The 26,151-nt window shown below is 43.3% G+C and overlaps 3 protein-coding genes and 1 pseudogene across 3 annotated transcripts; 1 reads left to right on the top strand and 3 right to left on the bottom strand.

Annotated features, from left to right (window-relative positions):
- Positions 1–1,844: 1,844 nt before the first annotated feature.
- Positions 1,845–4,889, bottom strand: LOC127263246 (uncharacterized; annotated as a pseudogene).
- A 20-nt stretch (positions 4,890–4,909) lies between these two features.
- LOC127263245 (uncharacterized) lies at positions 4,910–6,721 on the bottom strand. Its single transcript, XM_051292269.1, has one exon. It carries the CDS (start codon positions 6,719–6,721, stop codon positions 4,910–4,912), a length of 1,812 nt encoding a protein of 603 aa, XP_051148226.1.
- Positions 6,722–7,652: 931 nt separating this feature from the next.
- Positions 7,653–8,521, top strand: LOC127263243 (uncharacterized). The gene is made up of 2 exons (XM_051292268.1): positions 7,653–7,930; positions 8,098–8,521. The coding sequence occupies exons 1-2, from the start codon at positions 7,653–7,655 to the stop codon at positions 8,519–8,521; spliced, it is 702 nt and encodes a 233-aa protein (XP_051148225.1).
- Positions 8,522–13,267: 4,746 nt separating this feature from the next.
- Positions 13,268–15,795, bottom strand: LOC127263242 (pentatricopeptide repeat-containing protein At4g35130, chloroplastic-like). The gene is given in 3 exon segments (XM_051292267.1): positions 13,268–13,809; positions 13,812–14,562; positions 15,403–15,795. Coding segments are annotated over 3 exon segments (1,686 nt in total).
- Positions 15,796–26,151: the final 10,356 nt, after the last annotated feature.

Here is a 26,151-nt window from a genome sequence, read left to right as displayed (position 1 = left end):
GAGTATGAGGCTTTGATTTTAGGGCTAGAAATGTTAGTGGCGAAGAATGTTCAGTTGGTCGTCATTTATGGGGATTCATAGTTGATAATTAACCAAGTTCTGAGGTGATACGTATGCAATTACCCTCATTTGTGTCAATACAGAGACGTGGTGCACCGTTTACTTTCTATAATTGCAGAAGTAACTGTCGAACACATCCCAATGGCAGAAAATTAGCAGGCAGAAAATTAGCAGGCAGACAGTCTGGCCCAGGATGCATGCAGGCAGATTAATGTTGAAAATAATGTCTACAGACTGGAGAACTAAGATTATCGCCTATATGCTAGCACCAGACCCATCAACACCTATAGGGATCTGGTTAAAAGCTCTGCGTTTCCGGTTAGTGAAGGGAGTGTTATATAAGAGAACCATAGAGGAGGTTTTGCTAAGATGTTTGGGTCCAAGAGAATCCTTGGAGATAATGCAGGAGGTCCATAGTTGAATATGTGGAGCACATCGAGGGGGTCTTAACATGAGATGGGCTATTCATCGCATGGATTTTTACTGGCCAAAAATATTTGAGGATTGCATCAAATTTGCAAGGGGATGCCAAGAATGTCAGAGACATGGCCCATTGAATCATCTGCCGTCGGTGGAACTACAGGCGATGGTTAAACCATGGCCTTTTAAATCTTGGGCACTCGACGTTATTGGTAAAATCCACCCCGCTTCATCAAAACATCATTCATAGTGGCGACAAATTATTTTACCAAATGGATCGAAGCGGTTCCTTTGAAGAATGTGACACAAAAAGAAGTGATTGAGTTCGTGCTCAATCATATCATTTATCGGTTTGGAATCCCACATACTCTCATCACTGACCAGGGTTTGGTGTTCACAGGCCAGAAGTTTATTGAATTTTTGGCAAGTTTTCACGTGAAACTTCATCATTCCTCACCTTATTATCCACAGGCCAACCGGCAGACTGAGGCAGCAAACAAGATCATTATTAATATTATTCGAAAAATGATAGAAGGAAAACCCAGAAAGTGGCATACGTTGCTACCCCAAGCTTTATGGGCTCACCGGAACAGTAAGAGTTCATCCATAGAATTTTCTCCTTTATCAGCTCATGTTTGGTCAGGATGCTGTACTTCCAGCCGAACTCAACATACACACTTTCCGAGTGGCTCACACTAGTATGGACCACACGATGGAATATTAGCAAAGTATGATGCAACAACTGGAGACGGTGCATACAGAACGCATGGAAGCCTTGGAACAGATGATCCGGCAGAATGAAGTACGGGCGCGATATTATGGGAAGAAGGTTCTCCTCGAACTTTTTCGAAAGGAGATCTGGTATGGAAAACAATATTACCCACATACAAAGAAGTTGATCAGTTGGGTAAATAGTCCCCGAATTGGGAGGGGCCTTTCATCATTCACAAAGAGATCGGCAATGGAGCTTTTATTATTTTGAATCAGGAAGGTAAATTGGTACATGAAAATACTAACACCAAGTATCTTAAAAGCTATTTTCGTGCCTTTTTAGAGCACTGTCGTTAATTTTTATTGCAAAAAATCTAAGAACCCTTTGAGGGTTTGAACCCACATGAAAGGGTTTTATTTATCATCTGAAAGGGTGATGCAAACATGATCATCTTCTGGTTCAGAATCTTCGTCCTAATTGGCATTGAATGCCAAATAAATGCTCGAATCAAGGCCCTAGGCATTGGAAAAATCATCATCACCTACAGAAAGGAAAGACAAGCAAATAATCACACAAAAAAAAATAATAATAATAAAAATGCAAGAGAAAACAGGAAATAAAATAAGATTGGGTTGCCTCCCAAAAGCGCTTTTCTTTAACGTCTTCGGCTAGACATTATTATAAATTGCGAAATTAAATTAAGGGATCCTCAATGGCCATCCAAACCATGTCCTCAGCTTCAACGCCCTCTAGATAGGGTTTCAATCGATGGCCATTCACCACAAATTTCTTTTCAGTCTTTGAGCTTTGAATTTCAACTGCACCATAAGGCAAAACATTAGTAATAAAAAAAGGACCAATCCATCTGGAACGTAACTTACCGGGAAAAAGCTTGAGCTTAGAATTATAAAGAAGCACTTTCTGACCGACTTTTTCCTTAATATTCGTTGGTCATGAAAGGCTTTCGTTTTTGCTTTGTACGTCAAGGCACTCTCATATGCCTCATTCCGAATCTCCTCCAATTCCTGCAACTGTAACTTTCTATGTGTTCCCGCTTCGTCAATAATCATGTTGCATTTTTTTACTGCCCAAAAAGCACGGTGCTCAAATTCAACAGGAAGATGACACGGCTTACCGAATACTAACCTATATGGCGACATTCCGATAGGCGTCTTGTAAGCGGTGCGGTAAGCCCATAGTGCATCTAGGAGGTGGAGACTCCAGTCCTTCCTATCCGGTCGAACAGTCTTTACAAGAATAGATTTGATTTCTCGATTCGACACCTCCGCTTGACCATTTGTTTGAGGATGGTATGAGGTCGAAACTTTATGCAACACGCCATACTTCTTGAAGAGAGCGGCGATGGTTTTGTTGCAAAAATGGGTTCCCCTATCGCTCACCATAGCCCTAGGCATTCCAAAATAAGTGAATACGGTGGACTTAATAAAATCTGCAACCACTTTAGAATCGTTAGTCCGGGTGGCTTTTGCTTCTACCCATTTCGAAACATAATCAACGGCGAGAATGATATATGAAAATCCATGGGACATGGGAAATGGGCCCATAAAGTCGATACCCCATACGTAAAAAATTTCAACAAATAACATTGGTACCTGAGGCATCTCGGCTCGAGAGGAAAGATTACCTACACGTTGGCAATTGTCGCATGACTTGCAAAAGGTGTAGGCATCCTTGAACAATGTTGGCCAATAGAACCCGCTATCCAAAACTTTCTTTGCCGTTCGTTGGGAACCAAAGTGTCCCCCACAATTAAGGGTATGACAAAATCGAAGAATGGATTGGTGCTCACCTTCTTGCACGCATCTTCACAAAATTTGATCCGAGCAACGCTTCCACAAGTAAGGGTCATCCCAGATGTAGTACTTTGCGTCGCTTTTGAGTTTGTCCCTCTTAGCTTTTGGCCAACCTGCAGGAAACGCTTTAGTTACTATATAATTAACTAAATCAGCATACCATGGAATACAATAATCAACTTGAAGGAGCAATTGTTCATCCGGGGCTGTCTCCTTTAGTGGTAAATCCTCATTGTTGGCACAAGGGAGACGACTCAAATGATCGGCGACAAGGTTCTCCGACCCCTTTTTGTCCCGAATCTCCAAATCAAATTCCTGTAAAAGCAATAGCCATCTGATAAGTCTTGGTTTCGCTTCCTTTTTTGCCACTAAATATCGTAATGCTGCAAGATCAGAAAAAATTACTACTTTAGTACCCAACAAGTAAGAACGAAATTTTTCTAATGCAAAAACTACTGCTAATAACTCATTTTCGGTAACAGTGTAGTTCAATTGAGCTCCACTCAAGGCTTTTGAGGCGTAGTAAATGGCGTAGGGACTTTTTCCTTCCCGTTGACCTAACACCGCTCCAACCGCAACATCGCTTGCATCGCACATTACCTCAAATGGTAGCTCCCAATTAGGGGGCGCACGATTGGCGGCGATGACAAAGACTCCTTAAGTGTGTCAAGTGCTTTCTTGCACGCCTCGGTGAAATCGAACACCGCTCCTTTTTGTAGTAGCTCAAATAATGGGCATGCTATTTTTGAAAAATCCTTGATGAACCTTCGGTAGAAACCTGCATGACCCAGAAAGGAACGTACCTCTCGAACGCAAGTAGGATATGGTAACATGGAAATTAGATCGACCTTCGCCTTGTCCACCTCGATGCCTTGTGACGATACAACATGGCCCAAAACTACTCCTTGTTCTACCATAAACTGACATTTCTCCCAATTGAGTACTAAATTCACTTCACAACATCTTTCCAAAATCAAAGATAGATTAGCAAGACAACTACCGAAGCTATCCCCGTAAACACTAAAATCGTCCATGAATACTTCAATAATTTTCTCAACATATTCAGAAAAAATACTTAACATGCACCTTTGAAATGTCGCCGGGGCATTGCAAAGACCGAATGGCATTCGTCTATAGGCAAACACTCCGAATGGGCATGTGAATGATGTTTTCTCTTGATCTTCCGGGGCGATAGCAATCTGAAAATATCCTGAAAAACCATCTAGAAAACAATAGTGAGCTCGACCAGCTAATCTTTCAATCATTTGGTCAATAAATGGGAGAGGAAAATGATCTTTCTTTGTCACGGCATTAAGCTTACGATAATCGATGCATTGCCGCCAACCAGTTTGCTTTTTTACCGGAATTAACTCACCATTTTTATTTGTCTCTGCGGTTACCCCGGACTTCTTAGGAACAACTTGGATTGGACCTATCCAAGGACTATTGGCAATAGGAAATATGATTCCTGCATCCCGGAGTTTGAGGACCTCCTTCTTAACAACTTCTGTCATGATTGGATTCAACTTTCTTTGGCCCTGCCTCACCGGCTTTGCGCCTTCCTCAAGTGTAATCTTATGCGTGCAAAATAAGGGGCTTATACCTTTGATATCCGCTATCATCCATCCTATCGCTTGTTTGTGTTTTTTTAGCACTTGAATCAATATTTCCTCTTGTTCCGTCGTCAACTTCGATGAAATGATCACCGGAAGGGTCTCATTTTCTCCCAAATAGGCATACTTCAAATGGCTCGGCAGTGGTTTCAATTCCAACTCCGGCGGCTGCACAATCGAAGGCAATAAATGTATATTAGTCTCGGGTAAGAATATAGGAGCAAGGGCATACCTGTGTGAAACTAAAGTTGTAGCTTCTAAGGCTTGCATCACTTCCAACAAATCTGGACTTAATCCTCGAGTAGGCATGCTTTGAACCTCCAAGTGTTCGTGAGCACCACTTCGAGTGCATCGTCACCCCTCAACTCAAAAGCATCCTGCACTTCAAGATCAATAACATCTAACGAGAAAACAGAGTGAGGATCTAGAGGATATTTAATCGCATCAAAAATTTTGAATTCAATTTTTTCCCCATCAAATTCCATCGTCAAAATTCCATTCTTTACATCAATCTTAGTATCCGCCATACACATAAAAGGCCTTCCTAAAAGTAGTGGTGATGGGTTGGGCGAATGTTCATCATGCATTTCTAAGACATAGAAGTCAAGTGGGAAAATTAATTCATTGACTTGGACAAGGACATCCTCTATAATTCCTTCGGGATATGCATGCGTCCTATTAGCAAGTTGAATAATAATCCCGGTTTTCTTTAGCGGTGCAAGATTTAAACAGTTATAGATTGATTTTGGTATGACATTAATTGCCGCACCCAAATCTAACATAGCATGCTTGACTTCTAGTTGCCCTATTTTACATGGGATTGTGAACATACCCAGGTCTCCGCACTTCGGTGGAATCTTTCTTTGGAGGAGGGCCGACACATTTTTGCTTGCGATGATGCATTCATCGCCCTTCAACTTCCGTTTGTTGGTACACAACTCCTTTATGAACTTTGCATACTTTGGAATTTGGTGGATTGCGTCCAATAGGGGTATATTGAGCTCGACCTTTCGAAAAATCTCAAAAATCTCATTATCCCTTTTTGGCTTTATCGGCTTTGCCAACCTGGACAGAAAATGGGCAAGATTAGTATTTAATTTAGTGACAGTTTTATCAATTACCTCATTTTTCTTTGCATCTTCCTTCTTGATTCCCTTTTCAATCGTGCTCTCGTCTTTGTCCTTCGGGATGATTGGTTCCGGAGTCCCCACCATCTTCCCGGTTCGCAAAGTCATGGCACTAACATTCTTTGGGTTCCTTTCCGGTTGTGATGGCCATTTCCCCGTCTCCCTTTCCTTAACATGACGAAGATCCGCCGCTATTTGCTCCACACGAGATTCAAGATTTTGAATGCTCGCCCTCGTATCTTGCTGGAATTGGATTGTGTTAGCGGCCATGGTCTTCATCATTTCCTCCAGTGAAGTATTGGATTTGGAAGGCGGTGGTGGTGGTTGGGCAAATTGTTGCGGAGGTGCTTGTGGCAGGAACCCTTGATGGTGTGAATTTCCATACCTGAGATTCGGATGATCCTTCCACCCTGGGTTGTAGGTGTTTGAATAGGGATCATATTGTGGGCGTCTTGGTTGGTTGAAACCTGCTGCCTTCACATCGGCATGACTGTCTTCATGCAGGGTAGGGCATGCATCAGTGTGATGCTCCGAACTCGTGCAAATTCCACACGCTTTCACATGGCGTGTGTTTGCTGTAGCCAATTGATGAACAACTTTTGTAAGTTCAGATATTTGTTGTCGAAGAGAATTGTTACCTTCCGAATATTCGACTCCTCTTGTTCCGAATTGTTGCGAATTCTCTGCCATCCTTGCGATCAACTCCCATGCACCTTTCGGGGTTTTATCCGCCAGTGCTCCTTTGCTAGCGGCATCAATGTTGTTCCGGTCTCGCATGCCCAGTCCTTCATAAAAGTATTGGAGCAAAAGTTGGTTAGTGATTTGGTGTTGCGGGCATCGCGCACAAAGCCTGTTGAACCTCTCTAGGTATTCGTGCAACGTCTCTCCTTGTTGTTGCTTGATTCCGAAAATTTCTTTGCGTAATGTCGCCGCCCGCGATGCCGGAAAATACTTCTCCAGAAATTTCTTTTTCATGTCCCTCCAAGTAGTCACGCTTCCCGTTGGTAGAAAAAATAGCCAAGTCCGGTGGCTGACCAAGTAGCTAATCGCATGGAAGCTGTTATTAGTCCGATGCCTTGGATCTTGAAGTTCGACGGGTCCAGCACGGAGACTAATGCTGGGGCTGGGGTATTCATTGAGAGTCCCTGGGGACAAAAGTGGACTGTTGCCAGGTCATTAACACCCGGATTCACTAACAATCAAGCAGAATATGAAGCCTTATTAGTTGGATTGAGAATCCTACATAAAAAGGGGCTAAGGCGATCAGAGTTCAAGGCGACTCACAACTAATTTTGAAGCAGATTACTGGAGAGTTCCAATGCAAAGATGAGAGGATGAGAAATCTTCGAATGGAAGCAGTTAGGATATTGCAAACTTTCAACGATGCGGTGGTGGAATTCATACCTCGAGCCGAAAACAGAATAGCTAATGATTTGGCTCAAAAAGCATCAGGGTACAAGTCATCAGTCGCAGGAAACTTCAAATAAGGTTGAGTACATCTGTACCCAGTGGATGCGGAAGACTGGCGTATGGAACTGAGGAAATATTTGGAACAACCAACCGGTGAAACTCTGGAAAAGCTGCGGAAAGAGGCTCTGAAGTATACTCTGATTGACGGAGATCTTTTCCGCAGAGTCACCGATGGAATGTTAATGAGATGCGTAGATAATCAAGAAGCCATAAAGGTGATGGGTGAGGTGCATGAAGGAATTTGTGGAGCACACAAATCCGGGCCAGTCATGAGATTGACGATCCGACGATATGGGTATTTCTGGCCATCAATGACGGAGGATTGTATCAAGTACACTCAAGGATCTGAAGTGTGTCAGTGACATGGTCCTTTGATCCGAATTCTGGCGGAAAAATGCACGCAGTGGTGAAACCATGGCCATTCCGGGGATGAGCGATGGATATCATCGGGAATATCCACCCGCCATCTTCCAGACGCCAGTCGTTCATATTGGTGGCCACGGATTATTTCACAAAGTGGGTAGAAGCTGTGCTGTTGGCTAATATGACGTATCAGGAGGTGATCAAGTTCGTTAAAGAGCACATTATTCACCGATATGGAATCCCACAGACGATCACCGCCGATCAAGGTACTGTTTTACCAGCGATAGAGTGGCCGCCTTCGCCGCACAGTATGGGATCGCTCTTTTGCATTCGTCCCTGTATTATGCGCAGGCAAATGGGCAGGCCGAAGCAACCAACAAAGTCTTAATTGGGGTAATAAAAAAGGCCGTAGAAGATAACCCGAGAAGATGGCACGAAGTGTTAGGGGAGGCCTTATGGGCTTGCAGCTAATACTGAAATAAAGCCACTGGTTGCACTCCATTCCAACTGGTTTATAGACAAGAAGCGATATTGCCGTTGGAAATCACGGTGCCATCGCTACGAGTGTTGAAGCAGAATTCGCTTAGTCCCGAACAGTACGATACAACGATGTTACAAAGATTGGATGACGTACACGAGGACCAGATGATGGCTCTGGAAAATATTAGGGCAAATAAAGTGAAAGAGGCGCGAGCCTACAACAAGAAGATACGTCGGCGAACATTCCGAGAAGGAGATTTGGTATGGAAGGCGGTGCTACCCGAAGGATGCAAAGACAATACATTCGGGAAATGGTCTCCTAGATGGGAAGGTCCGTATCAAGTGAGTAAAGTGTTACCTAACGATGCTTATAGATTGATGAATATTGATGGGACAGAACATAGAAACGTTATCAATGCTAAGCACCTTAAGGGATACATGTCGCCACTCGAGCTCGGGTAAAGAAATTTAATATGCAAAATGAAAGCAGGCCCTGTTTAGGCCGCTAGATATAAAGCAAAACGAAAGCAGGCTATTAAGCCGCTAATATGTAAAACGAAAGCGGGCTATTAAGCCGTTAATATGCAAAATGAAAGCAGGCTAGCAAGCCGTTAATATACAAAATGAAAGCAGGCTAGCAAGCCGCTAATATGCGAATAGAAACAAAACGAAAATGAGCCATCGTAAATGGCCGAATGAGTAGTAGATCATAAAATCCAAATAAAACGGCGAGTGGATCAAAGAGAGGCGGATGGTTCCCAAAATTAACACACTGCAGGAGGAATATCTTCTGCTACTGGGTCCACAGTGGGTTTAGAGTTATCAAGACCAGGTACGGTGTCCTTGGGAGTTGGATCTGCCAGGACTGGGATCGGATCTTCCACAGACGGAGCCGTTCCATCAAGGCTTGACGCCGCTCTCTTAGGGACTGAATCCGTCGGAGTTGAACTCAAATTTTCCGAATCTGGAGCTAATCCAGTAGGTCCTGGAACCGCTACCACGGGGATTGGACTTGTCGGGGGCGGAATCGGATGTTCGATAGTTGAAGATGTTCCACCAGGAACTGGCACCGCTTCCACTGGAGTTGAAACGTCTAAGGTCGGGGCTGCTCCATCAACGATCGGAATTGTACCTGTAGAAATGAGACCCCTCGAATATAAAGTTGTTCCACTAGAGCTTGAGGCTGCACCTGCTAAGGCCGAGCCCTCTGGGATCGATGCTACTTCCTTGGAGACGGGGACTGATGAAGTCGAAGGCAATCCGGAGGCATTATGGTCTGCTGCCACTTCTAAAGCCGACATCAAATCCCTCACAACGTGAGCAATAGACACTTGGACGTCGGCAACAGTCTGCAATGGAGGTTCAGCTTGGGAAACCATGGGAGTACCAGACACGGGAGCAGAGGGTGATGTACCCCCTACATGTTTGTCATCAGAACCTGGAGATGGTGAAGAAAACACCTGGGCTGAAGGTTTGCAAACTGCCCACAAAGAGGCCAGGGCCCCCCATTCCGACTCCAACTCCTTCAAAGTCGCCTCCCCGTTGGTGAAATTAAACTCGTATAGGACCTTTTTCTGCGACAAAGCGGCTATGGGGGCATCTAGACGCTGGGACTTCTTGTACAAGTCAGCTTGTATTCGACGTTTCTCCGCCAATAGCCGTTCCAAGCCCGCAATTTTGGGGCCTAATTGGGCGAGCCGAGCTTGGAGACGAGCCACCTCGGCTTGTTTTGGTAGCTGTTCGGCGCGAGAGGCTTCAAGCCGGCTCGAAGCATCGGAAGCTTCATCTTCAGTATGCAAAAATTCATCTTGCAAGGATTGTTTTTTATCCCGCAGCGTTCCCAGTTGATCCAAATGCGTCCTCCCGAAATCTCGGTTCTCTTCCGCCATCCTACGGCGTTGGGCGAAAGTGTTCACTTTGGAAGATAAGCTGACCCATTGCGCACGAATAGACTCAGGAAGATTTGCATAGGAAGGAGATTCCGCCAAATTCAATAGAGCCAGTTGGATGGAACTTAAAGTTTCATAATCTCCCGGAGACGCCCCCAAACAGGCAGTGACAAATTGTTCATCCATCCCTTCGGGGAGCTGACCAGCAAAGGCAGAGACAGATGGTGCACCTTGATGTCCAATGAAATACTCCCAAATACGCTCTTGACTGATAACGGAATCGGAAGCAATGCGACCCGCATGAGGTGGGGCAGGAGTAAGGTCTGGAGGTGGAAAGGGAGTATTCGACGTTCTCGAAGATACATGCTGATAAAAGAGGTTAGCGAATATCATTCTAATATGAGTGTGAAGGGAAATGCAACTTAGGTAATGAGAACACCTTGGACACAGACGTTTTCGGCGGACGAACCTCCGAAGGGAGATTCACCGTAGGATAAGCTGTGGTCTTAGCCGCAGGAGTTCCCTCAACACCTTTGTGCACCTTCTTAGCAGGCTGGATACAACAATACATACGAGTGAGAAAATCATGAAGTGATCTTGGAAAATACATGGAAATGGATATGAACTTGGATGTTGGGAGAAATGGTTGCACGACGCTTCTCCGAAGGCTTTAGGGTAGCAGCTCTGGCTTTGGCATGTCGGGTTGATCTACATACGGGGAAAGACTCTGTCACTGCGAACACAACAAGGATTACCTGACATTTATTGATCAAAGCTAAAGGAAGGGATGAACACCTACCTTCGATGATCTCAGGAGCCGCACTTTCGACCTCCTCGACGGTAGTGTCAGCTGGTTCACTTTGATGGTCAGAATCAATATCGATAAAACGGCATAACCAGGAAGCCGAAGGCTCCGCAAAAAGAACGTCCTTTAAGGACGCCCACCAGTTCGAAAATTCCGAACCAACGGAAGGCTTGGTTTAAAAAACAGGAAGGGGTGAGTCCTCAATGGCCGCATTCAAGCCTCGGAACATATCAAGACCTTCAGAGGTCACATCCTTCACTACCAGCGGGAAGGGCCCTCGACAATGGAAACAATACATTGGGACAGTCTGTCGGAGTCCGAATTGGCGTGCATACAACTACGGGAAGTAACCTTCCACCCCAACGGGTAAAGAAAGAGATATAGGCCTTAGACCCAACAACAAAGGCCTTGCAGTCAGAACTTGATTCCATGACAAAGTAATGGAAGACCAATCAAGGGAGTCATTCTCTTTCATCGGCGGGGGCTTGGAGAACCAATCAGGCCCAGACGATCGTTCCGGTAGAGGGAAGAATCGTGCATCCTCACGTTCGCCGGACAATAAGAAAAAATTAGCAATCTGGAAAGCATTACGGGAACATTCAAATCCATATAAAAACACGCCAATACGATCTTCCTTCAGAATTTGGAACGGCCACGGTATTTCGAATAGCTCTGGAAACATATAAGCAGCCTAAAGCTGAAGAAACCACAAGGGTCCCCTTTGGGTGGATACGCGTTCCTCACGACTCAGGCGGGCATAAAGATCGTTAAGGGTCCGATACAAATATCCTAAGAAGAACTGAGCAAGCGCCAAATTGTCACCCTCCATTATCGACGCTACCAAGGGCTCATAGTCCCTAACCAAATTCCTACCAGCTGTGCCTATGAAAAAGCGATTCACCCAGAGCATGAAGAAAGTCCTATGGTTGTCTAGCAAATTGGTTTTGGAGCTCGGCGCGCCATACTTCCCATAAAGCAGGGCACTCGAGCTAGACTTCGAATAGTCTATACCAAAATCTACGGCATTCGATGGAGGAGGAAAAAAAGCATAATCATCCCCTGTTACAGGGAGACCTAACAGCAGTGCAATGTCAAGTAATGTAGGCGAAATCATGCCGAAAGGAAAACAAAATCCGTTCACTGCTGGACACCAAAAACCTAAGAGCACGAAAAGGAGGTCGGGATGGGGATGAGAAACCTGTGTGCTAACGGTGATTATGTCGTCAATCCCCCAAGCTTCCTACTAGGTATCGACCGCGCTGCCAAGGGTCGCCGTCCATTCTTTGAAAGTTGCGCCGTCGGGATATCTGGTCAAGACCCTTCCTTGTCGAAGAGCCAACGAGTAAAATGGTTTCGTGATCAACAAGGGGGACGCACCGTCGCCGGCAAGGACTCGTCGGAGTTCCTCCTTTTGGAGATCTGTTTCTGCCGCCGGCGTCAGCACCCATGAACTCCCATCATCGGACGGGCGCAAAAGCTCCTCGATCGGCATCGAGTAGCGGATCAGACACGGGACCGCCGTTAGTGGTGAAGGTTCAGATACACTACCGGAAGGAAGGGCTGTCGAAGAAGCCATACGGCTTGAAGCTCGCGTTCACCAAACAAGACAAATCCTTCGAAGGAAGAGGGGGGAAGAAACGAAGGGAAGTGGAAACGGAGAAGTAATGTTAAACCCTTAAGAAAAACCCTTGAATGTCTTTTCTTCCTCAGATGATGCGGGAATCGAAGGAAGCTACTGTCACATCAAGGCTGAAGGGCTTTACGCAAGATATCAAATTGGGAGGAATATTGTGTTAAGGCCCAAGACGGTAAATCTCACACGAAGGAAATCCCAAAAAGAGAGCAAAGATTCACGTAGCTTATATTTCATCTCTTTTTGAGGAGGGCAATTGTTGGACCCCAAGTCCAAAAGGATTTTAATGTCGAAGGTAAGGACTTCCATCAGGCTACGGAGCTTCCATGGAGCAAGAATATATGACTTCCATAGACCTTCGGACGACAAGCTCCATCAACTTTGAATCGGCAACCTCATGATACTAATGGAAGATCATGAAGAGTGAGGGTTCCATGTAACTCAAGGCTGTTAGGAGCACATTCCCGTAGACCGGCTGGCAGTATGATGGAAACGAATCAGGGTAGGCTGCATGTCTGATCTGAAGGCAATGGAAGAGATCCAAAGCGAATGGAACTTGTTCCAGGAACGATGGAAGATGATCAAGACGAATGGAACCCGGTCCAGGAGCAATGGAAGCCGTTGGGAACTGATGGAAAGAGGTTACTTGGTGATTAAGAGAGATAGAAAGCAGTGGAAGAATAATTGTAACCACCCCTGTTAGTGGGAGAAGTGGCTATTCTAGCCTAGAACTACAATTAGGAAAAAGAAACACACACACACACGCACAACAGAACAAATCGCATCTTTTCATATTTTTCTTCCTTGTTTTATTTTCGTTGAATGCATTTTAATTCGAATTACATACTTCTATCCACTTTTCAGTAGATGTTAGTTTAAATTCATTGAAATCGGTCGTTTAGGCTCGAAGCCTTGTGGACGATCGAAGCTGTGCAGGCTCCATCGTAGGAGCCGCCTCCAATCCGACGACGGAGAGGCTCTTTGGAGTACTTCCGGAACCCACACCGACAAATCGACGAACGTTCTTGGAAGCTCCGAATTTCAGGATCCAACAGCAACATTCGCCAAATCCGTGACATCATAGTCGTGTCCCACCTGATGACATCCTTAAACACTATCCTATCGAAAACGATCCGCGCTGACTCAAGATTCCCACATTTGGCGTACATATGAATAATCGAATTTGATACTAACGTACCGTAAGAAAACCCCGATTTAATGACATAGCCGTGCACCTGCTGCCCTTCTTTCGGCAAGGCTATTTCTGCATAGGCTGAAAGAATGCTCGCAAATTTCCATTCATCGGGTAAACACGACTCGTGCAAAAAAATTCGAAACATTTCCACAGCTTCTATGTTGCGCGAATTTTGTACATAGGCGCCAATCATGGCATTCCATGTGACCAAGTTTATTTCCTTCATACTACTTCGCTACATTTACCCTACATGTCAACCAAAGCTGTCTCCAACACTACATGACTCGAAAATCCTCTTCTAATCACACATCCATGGATGGATTTCCCGTGTGACAGAGCTTTAACTTTTGAGCAGGCAGGGAGCGTATTAATTAGTGTGAAGACATCCGGTGCCACACGGTGATCGCGCTGCATTTTTCTCAAACAAGAAAACGATACTAAACATCGGTCGTTCGACACAAATGTGCCAATCATTGCATTCCAAACCACCACATTTGTTTCCGAAACTCCAAAAAATAGATTCTCAGCTAAATAGACTTCGCCATATTTTCCAAACATGTCGATGAGGGAACTCCGAATCATCGAGTCTAATTCATCCCGATTCCTAAGCACCTGGCAGAAGATCTCCTTCCCGCCTAGCAAATGACACTCAATCGAACAAGCTATTAAAGCCCCGACATAGCTGAACCCGTCAACTTCCATTTGATGTTCCTGCATTTCCCGGAAATAAAACAAGGAATTCCCACCATCCCCGACTGAAACATAGCCAAAGATCATTGAATTCCAAGAAACTGCATCCCTAACAGGCATGTGCTCGAAAACTTTCTCCGAATCTTCGACACGCCCAGCCTTAGCATACATAACAATGAGTGCATTACATATGTAGACATCTGAATCGAGTCCAAATTTAATAACGGCGGAATGAACTTTCTGCCCTTCCTTCAAACTAAACATCCCCGTGCAAGATTTGATCACGAAAGGTGTTGGGGTGAGAAAAATAAGTGCTGCACCAAATCACTTTCGAACACCTATTCAAATGGGCCAACTTCCGAAGCGTGGTTATATCATAGTTATAACACCCTACTGCCAATTGAATGTATGTGGAAAATACAAAGCAGTAAATGAGACAAGGGTTTGTTTACCCGGTTCGGATTTAAACAATCCTACATCTGGGGATACCAATTCAGGATAAGTTCACTAATTAGTGCTGATTAAGAACATAGACAACCACAACTCCTTCAACTCATCCTCCTAACATGGTTTACCTTGGAAATTCCCTCCATAGGCTTATGTTGTCACAAACTTGTGCTGACAATGACAATGGAGCAAAGCTGCTCAGAATCTGGACGCCTCCCTGATCGGAACTCCGATTTCTCCTTCCTCCGACGAGGTCTCCATCAAGATAAAAGTGTCTAACACTCACTCAATATATGAAGAAGATAAGGGTTGGGGTTGAGAGGATTTAACTCACTTTTTCTCTCACTACACACACTCTCAAAACCTTCCAACAACCACACTTTCTCCTCACAATTATCTATAAAGTCATCTTGCTTTGCATGTAAAACAAAACCAATTAAAACCCTTTGCATATAAATGGAATGATGTATTCCTGCATGAAGTCTGTAACAGGTTGACCACCCAAAATATCCATTCATTTTGTCTTTTCTAAGCTTCCCAAATCGAGAAGAAAACACCCAGCAGGTTGCAGGCTGGTTGATGTAGCAACAGAAAAGACACATATAAGAAAGACAACAAATAAAGTGAACATGCAGGTGCCCATATGCCAAAATAAGTTGAGAAATTCTTGTTCCAACAAAAGAAAAAAGTAAAATGATCGGGTTTGATGTCTTCAATTTTCATCCAGTAATAGTATTCAACAGCTTTTTCAAATAATTCAGAATCAACCAGTGCCCTGATCATCACGTTCCAAACAAAAGTATTTGGTTTAGTCATTTCGTCGAACAGTTGGAGTGCATTTTCCAAGCAATCCGATTTCAAGTAAGACAACAGCTTTTTGATTGGTGAAACTGAAAAATCCAATCTCCTAATCGTTCTTCCGATTAGAGAGCTTGAGTTTCTCTTTAAACTGCATTCGATTCGACGCTCATGGCTTTGCGTAGTTTTTCTTGAAGCTGAAATCTTCACAGGAAACGCTCCTTGCTGTGAAATTGTGGGCTCTAAGCGGCCGTAAAAACCCAGCAAGGAAGTCGCCATTTCCCCACATTTTTTCTTTTTATTTAATCAAAGGAACACCAAAATCGAGACAGTTTCCATGTTTTCCGATTTGAAGATGGACGGTAGTATCTACAGTTCTCGGTTGGAAATTGGGAGCATAATGGGTTTGGTCCAGTCAAATTTGGGCTTATAAATTTTATTTTGGCCCAACAAAAATAGATTGTGCTTTTTGTTGGGCACTAAATTTAATTTGAAGTGGTCCTGCCATTCAAAATAAATACTTTCATATGTTTTCAGAAAATAAAAAATAAAAAAATCACGACAATGTGATTAATTAGTGAGAATGATTGATGAATAATTTTCCGTGTGGTGTGTTTCCGTTGAGTTTGAAAGTTTGAATATTTTTATTCAAATAATATTTAATATCTTCTATATTCAACTTTATACTATTTATTATTATTAGTATTATTGGATCGAGGAGATTATATATTTTAAGTATGTCTTTTATGATCCCTTAGTGGGTCTCGTTACCACCAGCTTTAAAGGCCGTACTTTTGTTTGGTGGCACCAATTTAAACTCGTGCGCTCCCATTTCAAAAAACATCTTCAACACAAATTTTTTTCTTTCAACTATCAAAGCACGATGTTTCAGACTATCCACTTACTTCACTGAGGACCCCAATATGTCACTAACTATGTTTAAGTATGTAATTTTATTATTGATTCAAGGCATGTGAAAATATGATTGCTTCTACTGTTGTTGAAAAATTGTTATCGACAGAACTTCACCCCGCTTCTTACGATCTCATGTGGCTTCAACAAAATAGTCGTGTTATGATCTCTGAACGTGTTCTGGTGCACTTCTCTATTGGTGATACATATGTTGATTCTGTTTGGTGTGATGTGGTTCCCATGGATGGCTGTCATTTTTTACTCGGGCGACCATGGCAGATTGATCGTCATGTTATCCATCACGGTCAACAGAACACTTACAGCTTTCTATTTCGCGAAATGCGAATAGTTCTCCATCCAATGGTTCAGCGCTCTCGTGGGACCTCACCTCCACCACAAGTCTTTTACTTAGATCAGGTTGCTTTTTGTGTGAAACTAGAGCATGCACCATTTGTGATCTTACTATTGGCATTGAATACAAAGAATGATCACTCAACTCCTGTTAATCTACAGCCTCTCTTTTCTGAGTTCAACGATATTTTTCATCTGAGCTACCGTCTGGTCTTCCTCTCTTCCAGAACATTTAAAATCATATTGACCTTATCCTAGGTGCTCCCCTTCCCAATCGTCCGCATTATCGCATGAGTCCGGCTGAGCATGAGGAACTTCGGCGCCAAGTTGAAAAGTTAATTAAGCACAGCCATGTGCAGAAAAGCCTTAGTCCATGTGTTGTCCCCGCTCTTTTAACACCTAAGAAGGGTGGCACTTGGTGTATGTGTGTGGACAATCAAGCCATCAACAAAATTATTGTTCGCTATCGGTTCCCTATTCCCTGTCTTGACGATTTATTGGATCAGCTTGGTGGGGCCACGATTTTCAGAAAGCTTGATTTACAGAGTAGTTATCATCAAATTCGTATTCGACCAGGTGATGAATGGAAGACTGCATTCAAAACGTTGGAATGTCTCTTTGAATGGCTTGTGATGCCATTTGGACTATCGAATGCCCCTAGCACTTTCATGTGGGTGATGAATCAAGTGTTGCACTCTCTTATCGGTACATGTGTTGTTATTTATTTCAATGATATCCTTGTTCATAGCCATTCCATTGCAAAACACTTAAATCACTTGCGTTTGGTTTTCTTAATCCTCCGGTGGGAGACATTTTATGTTGCTACACAGATTTTCACCTTCTTAGTAGATCGCATTCTATTCTTGGGCTATATTATCTCCGGTTTGGGTATTAGTGTGGATAGTTCTAAAATTGAGGCAATTTGATTTTGGCATGTCCCTATGACTATCACTATCGTTCGTAGTTTTCATGGCATAGCATCTTTCTACCATCGATTTATTTGTAACTTCAGTTCAATCATAGCTCCTATTACGGACTATATGCAATGAAAAGTGTTTCATTGGACTCATGAGATTGATTCTACTTTTGTCTTTATTAATGCACATTTGCTTGTCCTTTGGGATTTCTTTGTTCCTTTCGAGTTGACTTCTGGTACCTCTCGCCTAGGCATTGGTGTAGTGTTGAGCCAACAAGCGTCCTATGGCATTTTTTTAGCAAGAAATTACATGGGCTCCGGACTCGCTATAGTCATATCATCTAGAGTTTATGTTGTTGAGCGGGTTGTGCGTAATTGGCGCCATTATATCCATCAGCAAAAGTTTATTTTATATACCGATCTTGACGCACTACAACACCTCAACAATTTATCTTCTTCCCATGCCTCATAGACAATTTTTTTACAATAATTTACATTTATCCTACGGCACAAGTCTAGCACATCGAATTGGGTGGCCAATGCCCTCAGCCAGCGCCACTCAGTACTTCTTTATATGCGATCGACTGTTCCAGGTTTTGATATCTTACCGGCATCATATGATTATGATTCTTTCTTCGGTCCCATTGTCTTACAGGTATCGAAAGGTACTCGTACTAATGCAGGCCTCTGTCGGTTCTTTCGCGCCCATAGGTGGCTATATCTATGGACTTTGTGCTTGGCCTTCCCCGCGCTGAACGAGGTTTTGATGTTATATTTGTGGTGGTTGATCACTTCTCCAAGATAGCCCATTTTATTCCCTGCAAACGAACAATTGATATTGTTCATGTGGCATAATTATTCTTTCGAGAGGTTTATCACTTGCACGACCTTTCACAATCAATTGTTTCTAATTGTCATACTCGCTTCTTAAGCTATTTTTTAAGAAGCCTATGAGGTAAGCCAATATTCGTTTGGATTTGAGTACCGCTTACCACCCGCAAACGGATGGCCAAACAGAGGTCATAAATCGTTCATTGGCCAATATGCTTCGTTGCCTAGTTGGTGAACATGTTCGTTCTTGCGACTCTTGTCTGAGTCAAGCGGAATTGACTCACAATTCAGCAATGAATCGAAGCATTGGTTATTGTCCCTTTGAGGTGGTTTATGCAGTTATTCCTAGCGGGCCATTAGATCTTATTGTTGTTCCTCTATCCGGCACTGTTGATTCACACGCTAAAGACCTCATGAAAAAGCTTCAAGATGTCCATGCTCTGACTTCTCAACGCCTACACGTTTCTAATGTTAAATACAAGGCAGTTGATGATGCTCGTCGCCCATTGGAGTTCGAAGTCGGTGATTTCATGTGGGTTGTCCTCACCAATGACCGTTTTCCCGCGCATGAGTATAATAAATTTTATACGCGATAGATTGGCACGGTGGAGATTATTCAAAAGATCAACCCTAACGCCTATCGTTTGAAGCTCCCCACCCACATTCGCACTTCTGATGTATTCAGTGTGCAATAACTTATTCCTTACACCATATATAATGACAACGGAGATGAGATCGCTCATGATTCGAAGACGAATCGCCACCTACCCGGGGAGAGTGATGGAGATGAGATTGCAATGGCATTTATGAAAAAATATGACCGAGTTCACGCATGAGAGCAAATAAATAAACTTAAGTAGTTTTGACCTTTGTTTTATTTAATTTTTTATCTTATTTTATTTTTGGGCTTTTAATCATGCCATCAAATCTTTTATTCCCATTTCCCCTATTCCCCCTCTTCCCTCCAATAAAAGGTTGTCACATGTAACGAGAGAGAAGAAATTATCTATTTTTTTTATTATTTTATTTACTTCATAGTTTTTCTAAAATAAAATAAAAATTATATTCTATCTCAATTTTTATTATATTATTTTCTTAAAAAATATTATTTTTCTCAAGATATCACACTTACTATTTAGATTCAATATTTACATAATATTTAAAAAAATTATTTGAATTTGATATTGATTTTTATTTTGGATATAATATTTTATGTTTAAATAATAATAATTTTTTAAAAAAGTAACTAAATTGAATTAAAATTTCATATTATTTTTTATTTTATTTTTGAAGAAAATATTTTAATAAATAAAGAAAATATCTAAATCATAAATTTAATATTTTTTCATAAAATTTTCTATAAAATATCATTATAAATTTGTGTTTAAACAGTATTTGAACATTATATTTTTTAAATGTAGTAATATATATGTTTTTATGGTAAAATAGAAATATAATAAAAATTAAGATAGAAAAATTATGAATAAAATTTTATTAAAGATATATTTTTTGAAAAAAAATGATAAGTGATAGAATTATAAATAAAAAGAAATATATAAGTTTTATTAACGTTTTCCCTCATCTATGTGTCTCTATTTCATTGAAGGAAATAGAAGAAATAGAGAAAATTGGCTGTAGATGATTTGATGCCTTTAATCATTTGCTTAGGACTCTTCTTGAATATGTATATATATACATTATATCTATGATGTTCATCCCTACGGCCACGGAAGAGTTGAATAAAAAACTAAATTTCTCTATTGTTTGGCACTTGATTTTCACGTTTCTGCATTGTTACGTACGAAATTTAGAATTAGGTTAAAAGCCCAAGGTAAAAAGAAGAATGGGCCTGGTAATAGGGTTGATTGAACTGGCTGAAGGACACCGTGAGGAAATCAAGGAAAATAGATTTATTTCTAAGGAAAATACAGGACGGAAAGTCCTCAGGACGGAAGGACCTCAGGTCGGTAGGTTCTCAAGACGGAAAGACCTCAGGTCGGAAGGTCTTCAGGTCGGAAAGTCCTCAGGGCGGAAGGACCTCAGGTCGGTAGGTCCTCAAGACGGAAGGACCTCAGGTCGGTAGGTCCTCAAGACGGAAAGACCTCAGGTCGGAAGGACCTCAGGTCGGTAGGTCCTCAAGACGGAAAGACCTCAGGTCGGAAGGTTTCAAGTCGGTAGGTCCTCAAGACGGAAAGACCTCAGGTCGGAAGGTCTTCAGGTCGGGAGGTCCTCAAGACGGAAAGTCCTCAGGACGGAAGGACCTCAGGTCGGTAAGTCCTCAGGACGGAAAGACCTCAGGTCGGAAGGTCTTCAGGTCGGGAGGTCCTCAAGACGGAAAGTCCTCAGGACGGAAGGACCTCAGGTCGGTAAGTCCTCAGGACGGAAAGACCCCAGGTCGGAAGGTCTTCAGGTCGGGAGGTCCTCAAGACGGAAAGTCATCAGGATGGAAGTCCGCAGGTCGGGTAAACCGTAGGTCGGATAGAAGACGAAGTCGGGCAGACGCGGAGGTCTGTCAAGAGGAAGGTCGGGCAAGGAAGAGGTACGGACAGACGCGGAGGTCTTTGATCGAAGACGGAGGGCGGCTGATGCGGAGGTCGGCCCAAGTAAGGTCGGGCGAAGAAGCAGGTCGGGCGAAGGACGAAGTCGGGCCAAAAGAGCGGAAGGTCTGTGGTCGGCTCAAAGAGTGAAATATAGGGATAATTTTGGTCTGCTGGGGACACGTGTCAGCATGAGAAGGGTTGGAAGACGGTTGGGAAGGAGACGTTGTAACCGTTCGGGTGACGGTTTTCAGTACGGTTTCCCAGAGAATATTTAAAGGTTTGAATCATCATTTGGCAAGGCATCTTCAATCAACTTCAACAAAGCAAAGTCAGATTTGGGGATCACCACTTTAAATTTCAGTCTTTTATTTTCTAGTTTATTTTCTGTACCACACAGTGTTTAGAGATTCCTAATCTCAGGCACTAATTAATCAAGTTTAAGGATATTTTCTATATCTTTGAATTTTACTTTATTTTTGTTGAAAAATTACATCAACAAATTGGCGACCACAGTGGGAGAAAATTGCTGATCCATATGGCAAATTTTCAATTCCACAGTACAGCCGTTGGCTTTATCACGGCAGAAGAAGCTTCCCAACTACGGGCCGAATTGACAGCAGGTTTTCGGCAAATGTACGACCAGCAGATAGCAAATCTGCAGGCAATACATGACGCAATGCAAAACTTGATGGAGCAATCAAAATTCATGTTGAATTCGGTTCCTGCACCGCCAGAAATGTCATGCCCCCAAACGGACAACGCCATTCCTGAGCATATACCCAGTCAGACAGACTGGAGACAGGACCAAACAGGAGGACAGGCCCGACCAGGGACGACCGACTGGATGGACAAAGGTCGGGAGGACCACGCCGACTGGACGAATACAGATCGGGAAGACCACATCGACTGGACGGACAAAAATCGGGAGGACTACGTAACCTGGACGGATACAGGTCAGGAGGACCCCGCCGAATGGACGGATACAGGTCAGGAGGACCCCGCCGAATGGACGGATACAGGTCAGGAGGACCCCGCCGAATGGACGGACACGGGTCAGGTCGCCGACCATAACTTTTCAGGCGAGCAAAAGAATGACAGAACAACAGTGGCCGAAAGGAGGAATAAGTCGGACGGGAGTCTGAATACAATGGTAGTGCAAGATCGACCAACGTCCAGGCCAGCACCAGTCCGCGATAAATGGAGGTCGGGTCCAACGTAGCCTCAAAGGATGGAGGTCGGATCTGAGGCTGACGTAGCCTCGGATGCTAACCTACTAACTCCTAAAACATCATAAGAAATGATGCTTAGGAGTCTTGAGGAGGAGGCATGTTGTTACGCACAAAATAATAATAATAATAATAATAATAATAATAATAATAATAATAATAATAATAATAATAAGGTATCCAGAGTCAGTCGGTGGGTTCTCAGTCGGTTGGTTCTCAATCAGATAAGCAAGTCAGATGGTCCGCGGTCGGGCAAGCAGGTCGGAATATCCGACTGGGTCGGTTGATACAAAGGTTGGCTGCTATGGGGGTCGGTCGAAAAAGGAAGTCGGGCGAAGAAAGGTCTGTTGATAGGTCAGACGATTGAAGAGACCAAATAGTGGTCGTTTGATGGGGCGACCAGTGAGTCTTTTGATCTGGCGACCAATTATGTATCTAGATTGGTCGGTTGGTCGGTCGTTGGGTTATGCGGTTGGCGAGGCGGTTAAAAACATGTGTCAATGAAAGAGGCAGTTCTGAGTTCTGTAACTGGTGGGAACGGTTGGTGAAATAGTGCGACGGTTCTGAACGTTTTCTTCAAAGAATATTTAAGGATTTGGATCATCATTTGGCAAGGCATCTTCAATCAACTTCAACAAAGCAAAGTCAGATTTGGGGATCACCACTTTAAATTTCAGTCTTTTATTTTCCAGTTTATTTTCTGTACCATACAGTGTTTAGAGATTCCTAATCTCAGGCACTAATTAATCAAGTTTAAGGATATTTTCTATATCTTTGAATTTTACTTTATTTTTGTTGAAAAATTACATCAACAAATTGGCGACCACAGTGGGAGCAAGACACAATTGCTCATTCCAATTCCGGCGATAATTTCATACGTCTTAGATCCGGCCGAATCATCGGAAGGGTCCATATGGCAGGTTCACAACCACAATCATCTTCGGCACCGGTGGGAGAATCCGTTCCACCACCTATTGTGCCAAATGCCGGGGAAATCCCACAACCACCAACTGATTGGTGGTCTTATGTTCAACAAATGAACAACCAGCATACTTTGGTTATGCAGAATATGTTGCGTGAGCAACAAACGAACATGTTGCGTGAGCAACAGAGTCTGATGCAGAACATGATAGATCAAGCACTGTCAAGGGTTAGTCTTCAATCCACTCAAACGCCACCAGGAGTGTCACCGTCCAGACCACAGGCAAATTTCGCAGGGCCATCATTCGTGGATAGTACATTCCCAAGTGCCACAAATCCCAACCGAATGGATAGGGGAAAATCTCCTTTGACTTTTCCCAACAATGTTCCACTGGGACCAAGGGTTACCAATCCGCAGCCGAACAATACAAGGGAGGACAGGCCTGAAGGATATATACATGATCCTATTCATATTCCTGTGCAGGATCCGTTCCATGTTCCTGATCATCAACGATTTCATGTAGATCCTGATGAGATTGCACATATATTAAGGGATCAGTATGGATTAACTCCTCAGATGGCTAACCGCCCTGCATATCAGAGACCTTTCCCAGAAAGGATCATTAATGAACACCCTCTCCCAAGGAATTTTCGACCACCCGACTTTCATGCATTCTCAGGGGAGGACGGATCTTCCACCATAGAACATGTTGGTCGGTTCACAGCACAATTAGGAGAAGTTGGCAATAACCCTTTTTATAAGTTACAGCTGTTTGGTTTATCTCTTACTAGAACGGCGTTTTCGTGGTTTGTAAGTCTGCCTCCTGGACAAATTCAGACATGGGAAGGACTGGAGATGGCATTTCACGCTAGATTCTTCAATCCTTTACCAGTTGTTTCTTTAACTGATTTACTAGAATTGAGACAGTATCCAGAAGAATCTGCTTCACAGTTTATAGAAAGGGTGCGTTTGATGAAGGGACGATGTCCTACGGTAATCAGTGAGAAAGAGATGACCAATTTAGTGGTCCGGAATATGCATACTCGCTTAAGAAAGGCACTCACTGCCCTGGATGTTGAGGATTTGGCAAGTCTTGCATCCAAGGCGGGACGTTTAGAGTCTTTGTTCAGAGAGGAAGATCAGCATAACAGGCGTAATAGAGGCCAACATATGGCGAGTATGGGAACAGAAACATGTGACTTTGATTTTAATCAGTCAGAAGAGATGGCAGCCGAAATCCTTTCTGGAAAACCTTATGTGTGCCCTAAATTGAAGCCAGTACCAGGATCTGAAGGAAAGGAGCAACCGACCTTTGATAGTTCGAAAGCTGATGAAATCTTTGATATCCTACTGACTGATGGGCAGATCCGTATTCCAAAGGGGCAAAGATTGGCCACTAAAGAAGAAATCAAAGGGAGACCATATTGTAAGTGGCATAATTCTTTTACACACAATACAAGTCAGTGTACTCATTTCAGGAAGGAAATTCAAAAGGCCATCAAGACAGGTCGGCTCAAATACATCACTCTAGGTGTAGACCAGCAACCGTTTCCGAAAGTAACAACGGCAATGGTTGACATTCAACCAAGTTCGGAAACAGGGAAAAGTTCGGCTAATGATAGACAAACAAGGGAACGAACTCAGGCAAGCCCCGAAACAAAAAAAGGAAGTCGGCCAAACAGTGGCCGACCGGAAGAACGACTCAAAGTTGTTGAAAGACCAGTCGCTGAAAAATGGGACCGTCCAGACGGTCCTTTTACTGTGGAAGTGAAAGAAAAGGTTTTAGTGCGTGACCACCCGACCAGAAAAACAGGATCAGTCGGGAACAATTGGGCTCGAAATAAAAAGCCTTTACCAGTTGATATAGATCCTCGTTTCCCAGGTATGAATCGTACACAGATTCGCAATGCCAAATGCAGGTATGCTGCAAAGTATGGGAAACGAGTTCCTTCAGCAAAACGACTAACCGACGAACAAAAAGCAGCCGACCACTTGGCAGGAGATCAGTCTATTCGAGTCTTTACAGAACAAACGACTAACGAGCAGGGAGCAGCCACTCAATCTCCAAAAAGTCGGTCCAGTCGGGTCTGTTCAGGAAAGCAACCGAACGACGGATTAGGCGCTTCCGACTATGCCAAAGGAAGTTCGTCGGGACTGGGGAAAGGTAAAGGGATGGCAGATGAAATAATTAAAGGTTTTAGATGCCAACATTGTGAACGGATCAACATCAATCCATCTCTTGAAGAATTCCGTATTGAATCTTTGACGGTTCAATCTCGGAATAAGACGAAGGAAGAAGTTGTAACTACAGAGGAAAGTTCAAGATCAGTTAAATCTCGTCTGGGACCACGAATCCCTTGTCGAATGACAGAGATTAATCAGATGAGAGATGAACCGATGTGGGCGAGTCTGGTAGATGATACTATGGACGAACCTTTATGGGCATTCTTGGCAGATGGTGAATTAGAGGAAACAGAGTGGGCAAAGACCTCAGATTCCGATCCTCAGTCGGAAACACCTTCGATAGTGTTTCCTCCTATTTCAGAGGGTGCAATCTCCCATTTGAAACCTCTGTATGTTAATGCTCACATTTGCGGGAAACCAATCACAAAGGTTTTTGTGGATAATGGGGCAGTCTTTAATGTTATGCCATTGAAGACCCTCAAGAAGCTAGGGAAAGGAATTCATGATCTGTCTCCTGTGGAATTCGAAATGACAAGTTTTACAGGGCAGCCGACCAAGCCGGAAGGCATGATGGTTGCCACAATTGAAGTCGGACCAAAAAGGATCTCCACTGTTTTCTTTATTGTGGACGCGGATACTACATACTCACTCTTGCTGGGAAGAGACTGGATTCATGCCTCTCAATGTGTGCCATCAACCTTGCACCAACAATTAATGTTCTGGGAAGGAAATCAGGTCTTCAAAATGGAAGCG

Source organism: Andrographis paniculata, unplaced genomic scaffold, assembly GCF_009805555.1.
Source record: "Andrographis paniculata isolate CXL003 unplaced genomic scaffold, ASM980555v1 Contig67END, whole genome shotgun sequence".
NCBI lineage: Eukaryota > Viridiplantae > Streptophyta > Magnoliopsida > Lamiales > Acanthaceae > Andrographis > Andrographis paniculata.
This window is presented reverse-complemented; position numbering and strand designations above follow the sequence as displayed.

Coding starts and splice junctions, on each gene's coding strand:
- LOC127263243 (XM_051292268.1), top strand. CDS start 7,653: ATGGATATCATCGGGAATATCCACCCGCCATCTTCCAGACGCCAGTCG. Junction 7,931..8,097: donor CGTCCCTGTATTATGCGCAG/GCAAATGGGCAG, acceptor ACTGGTTTATAG/ACAAGAAGCGATATTGCCGT.
- LOC127263245 (XM_051292269.1), bottom strand. CDS start 6,721: ATGAAAAAGAAATTTCTGGAGAAGTATTTTCCGGCATCGCGGGCGGCG.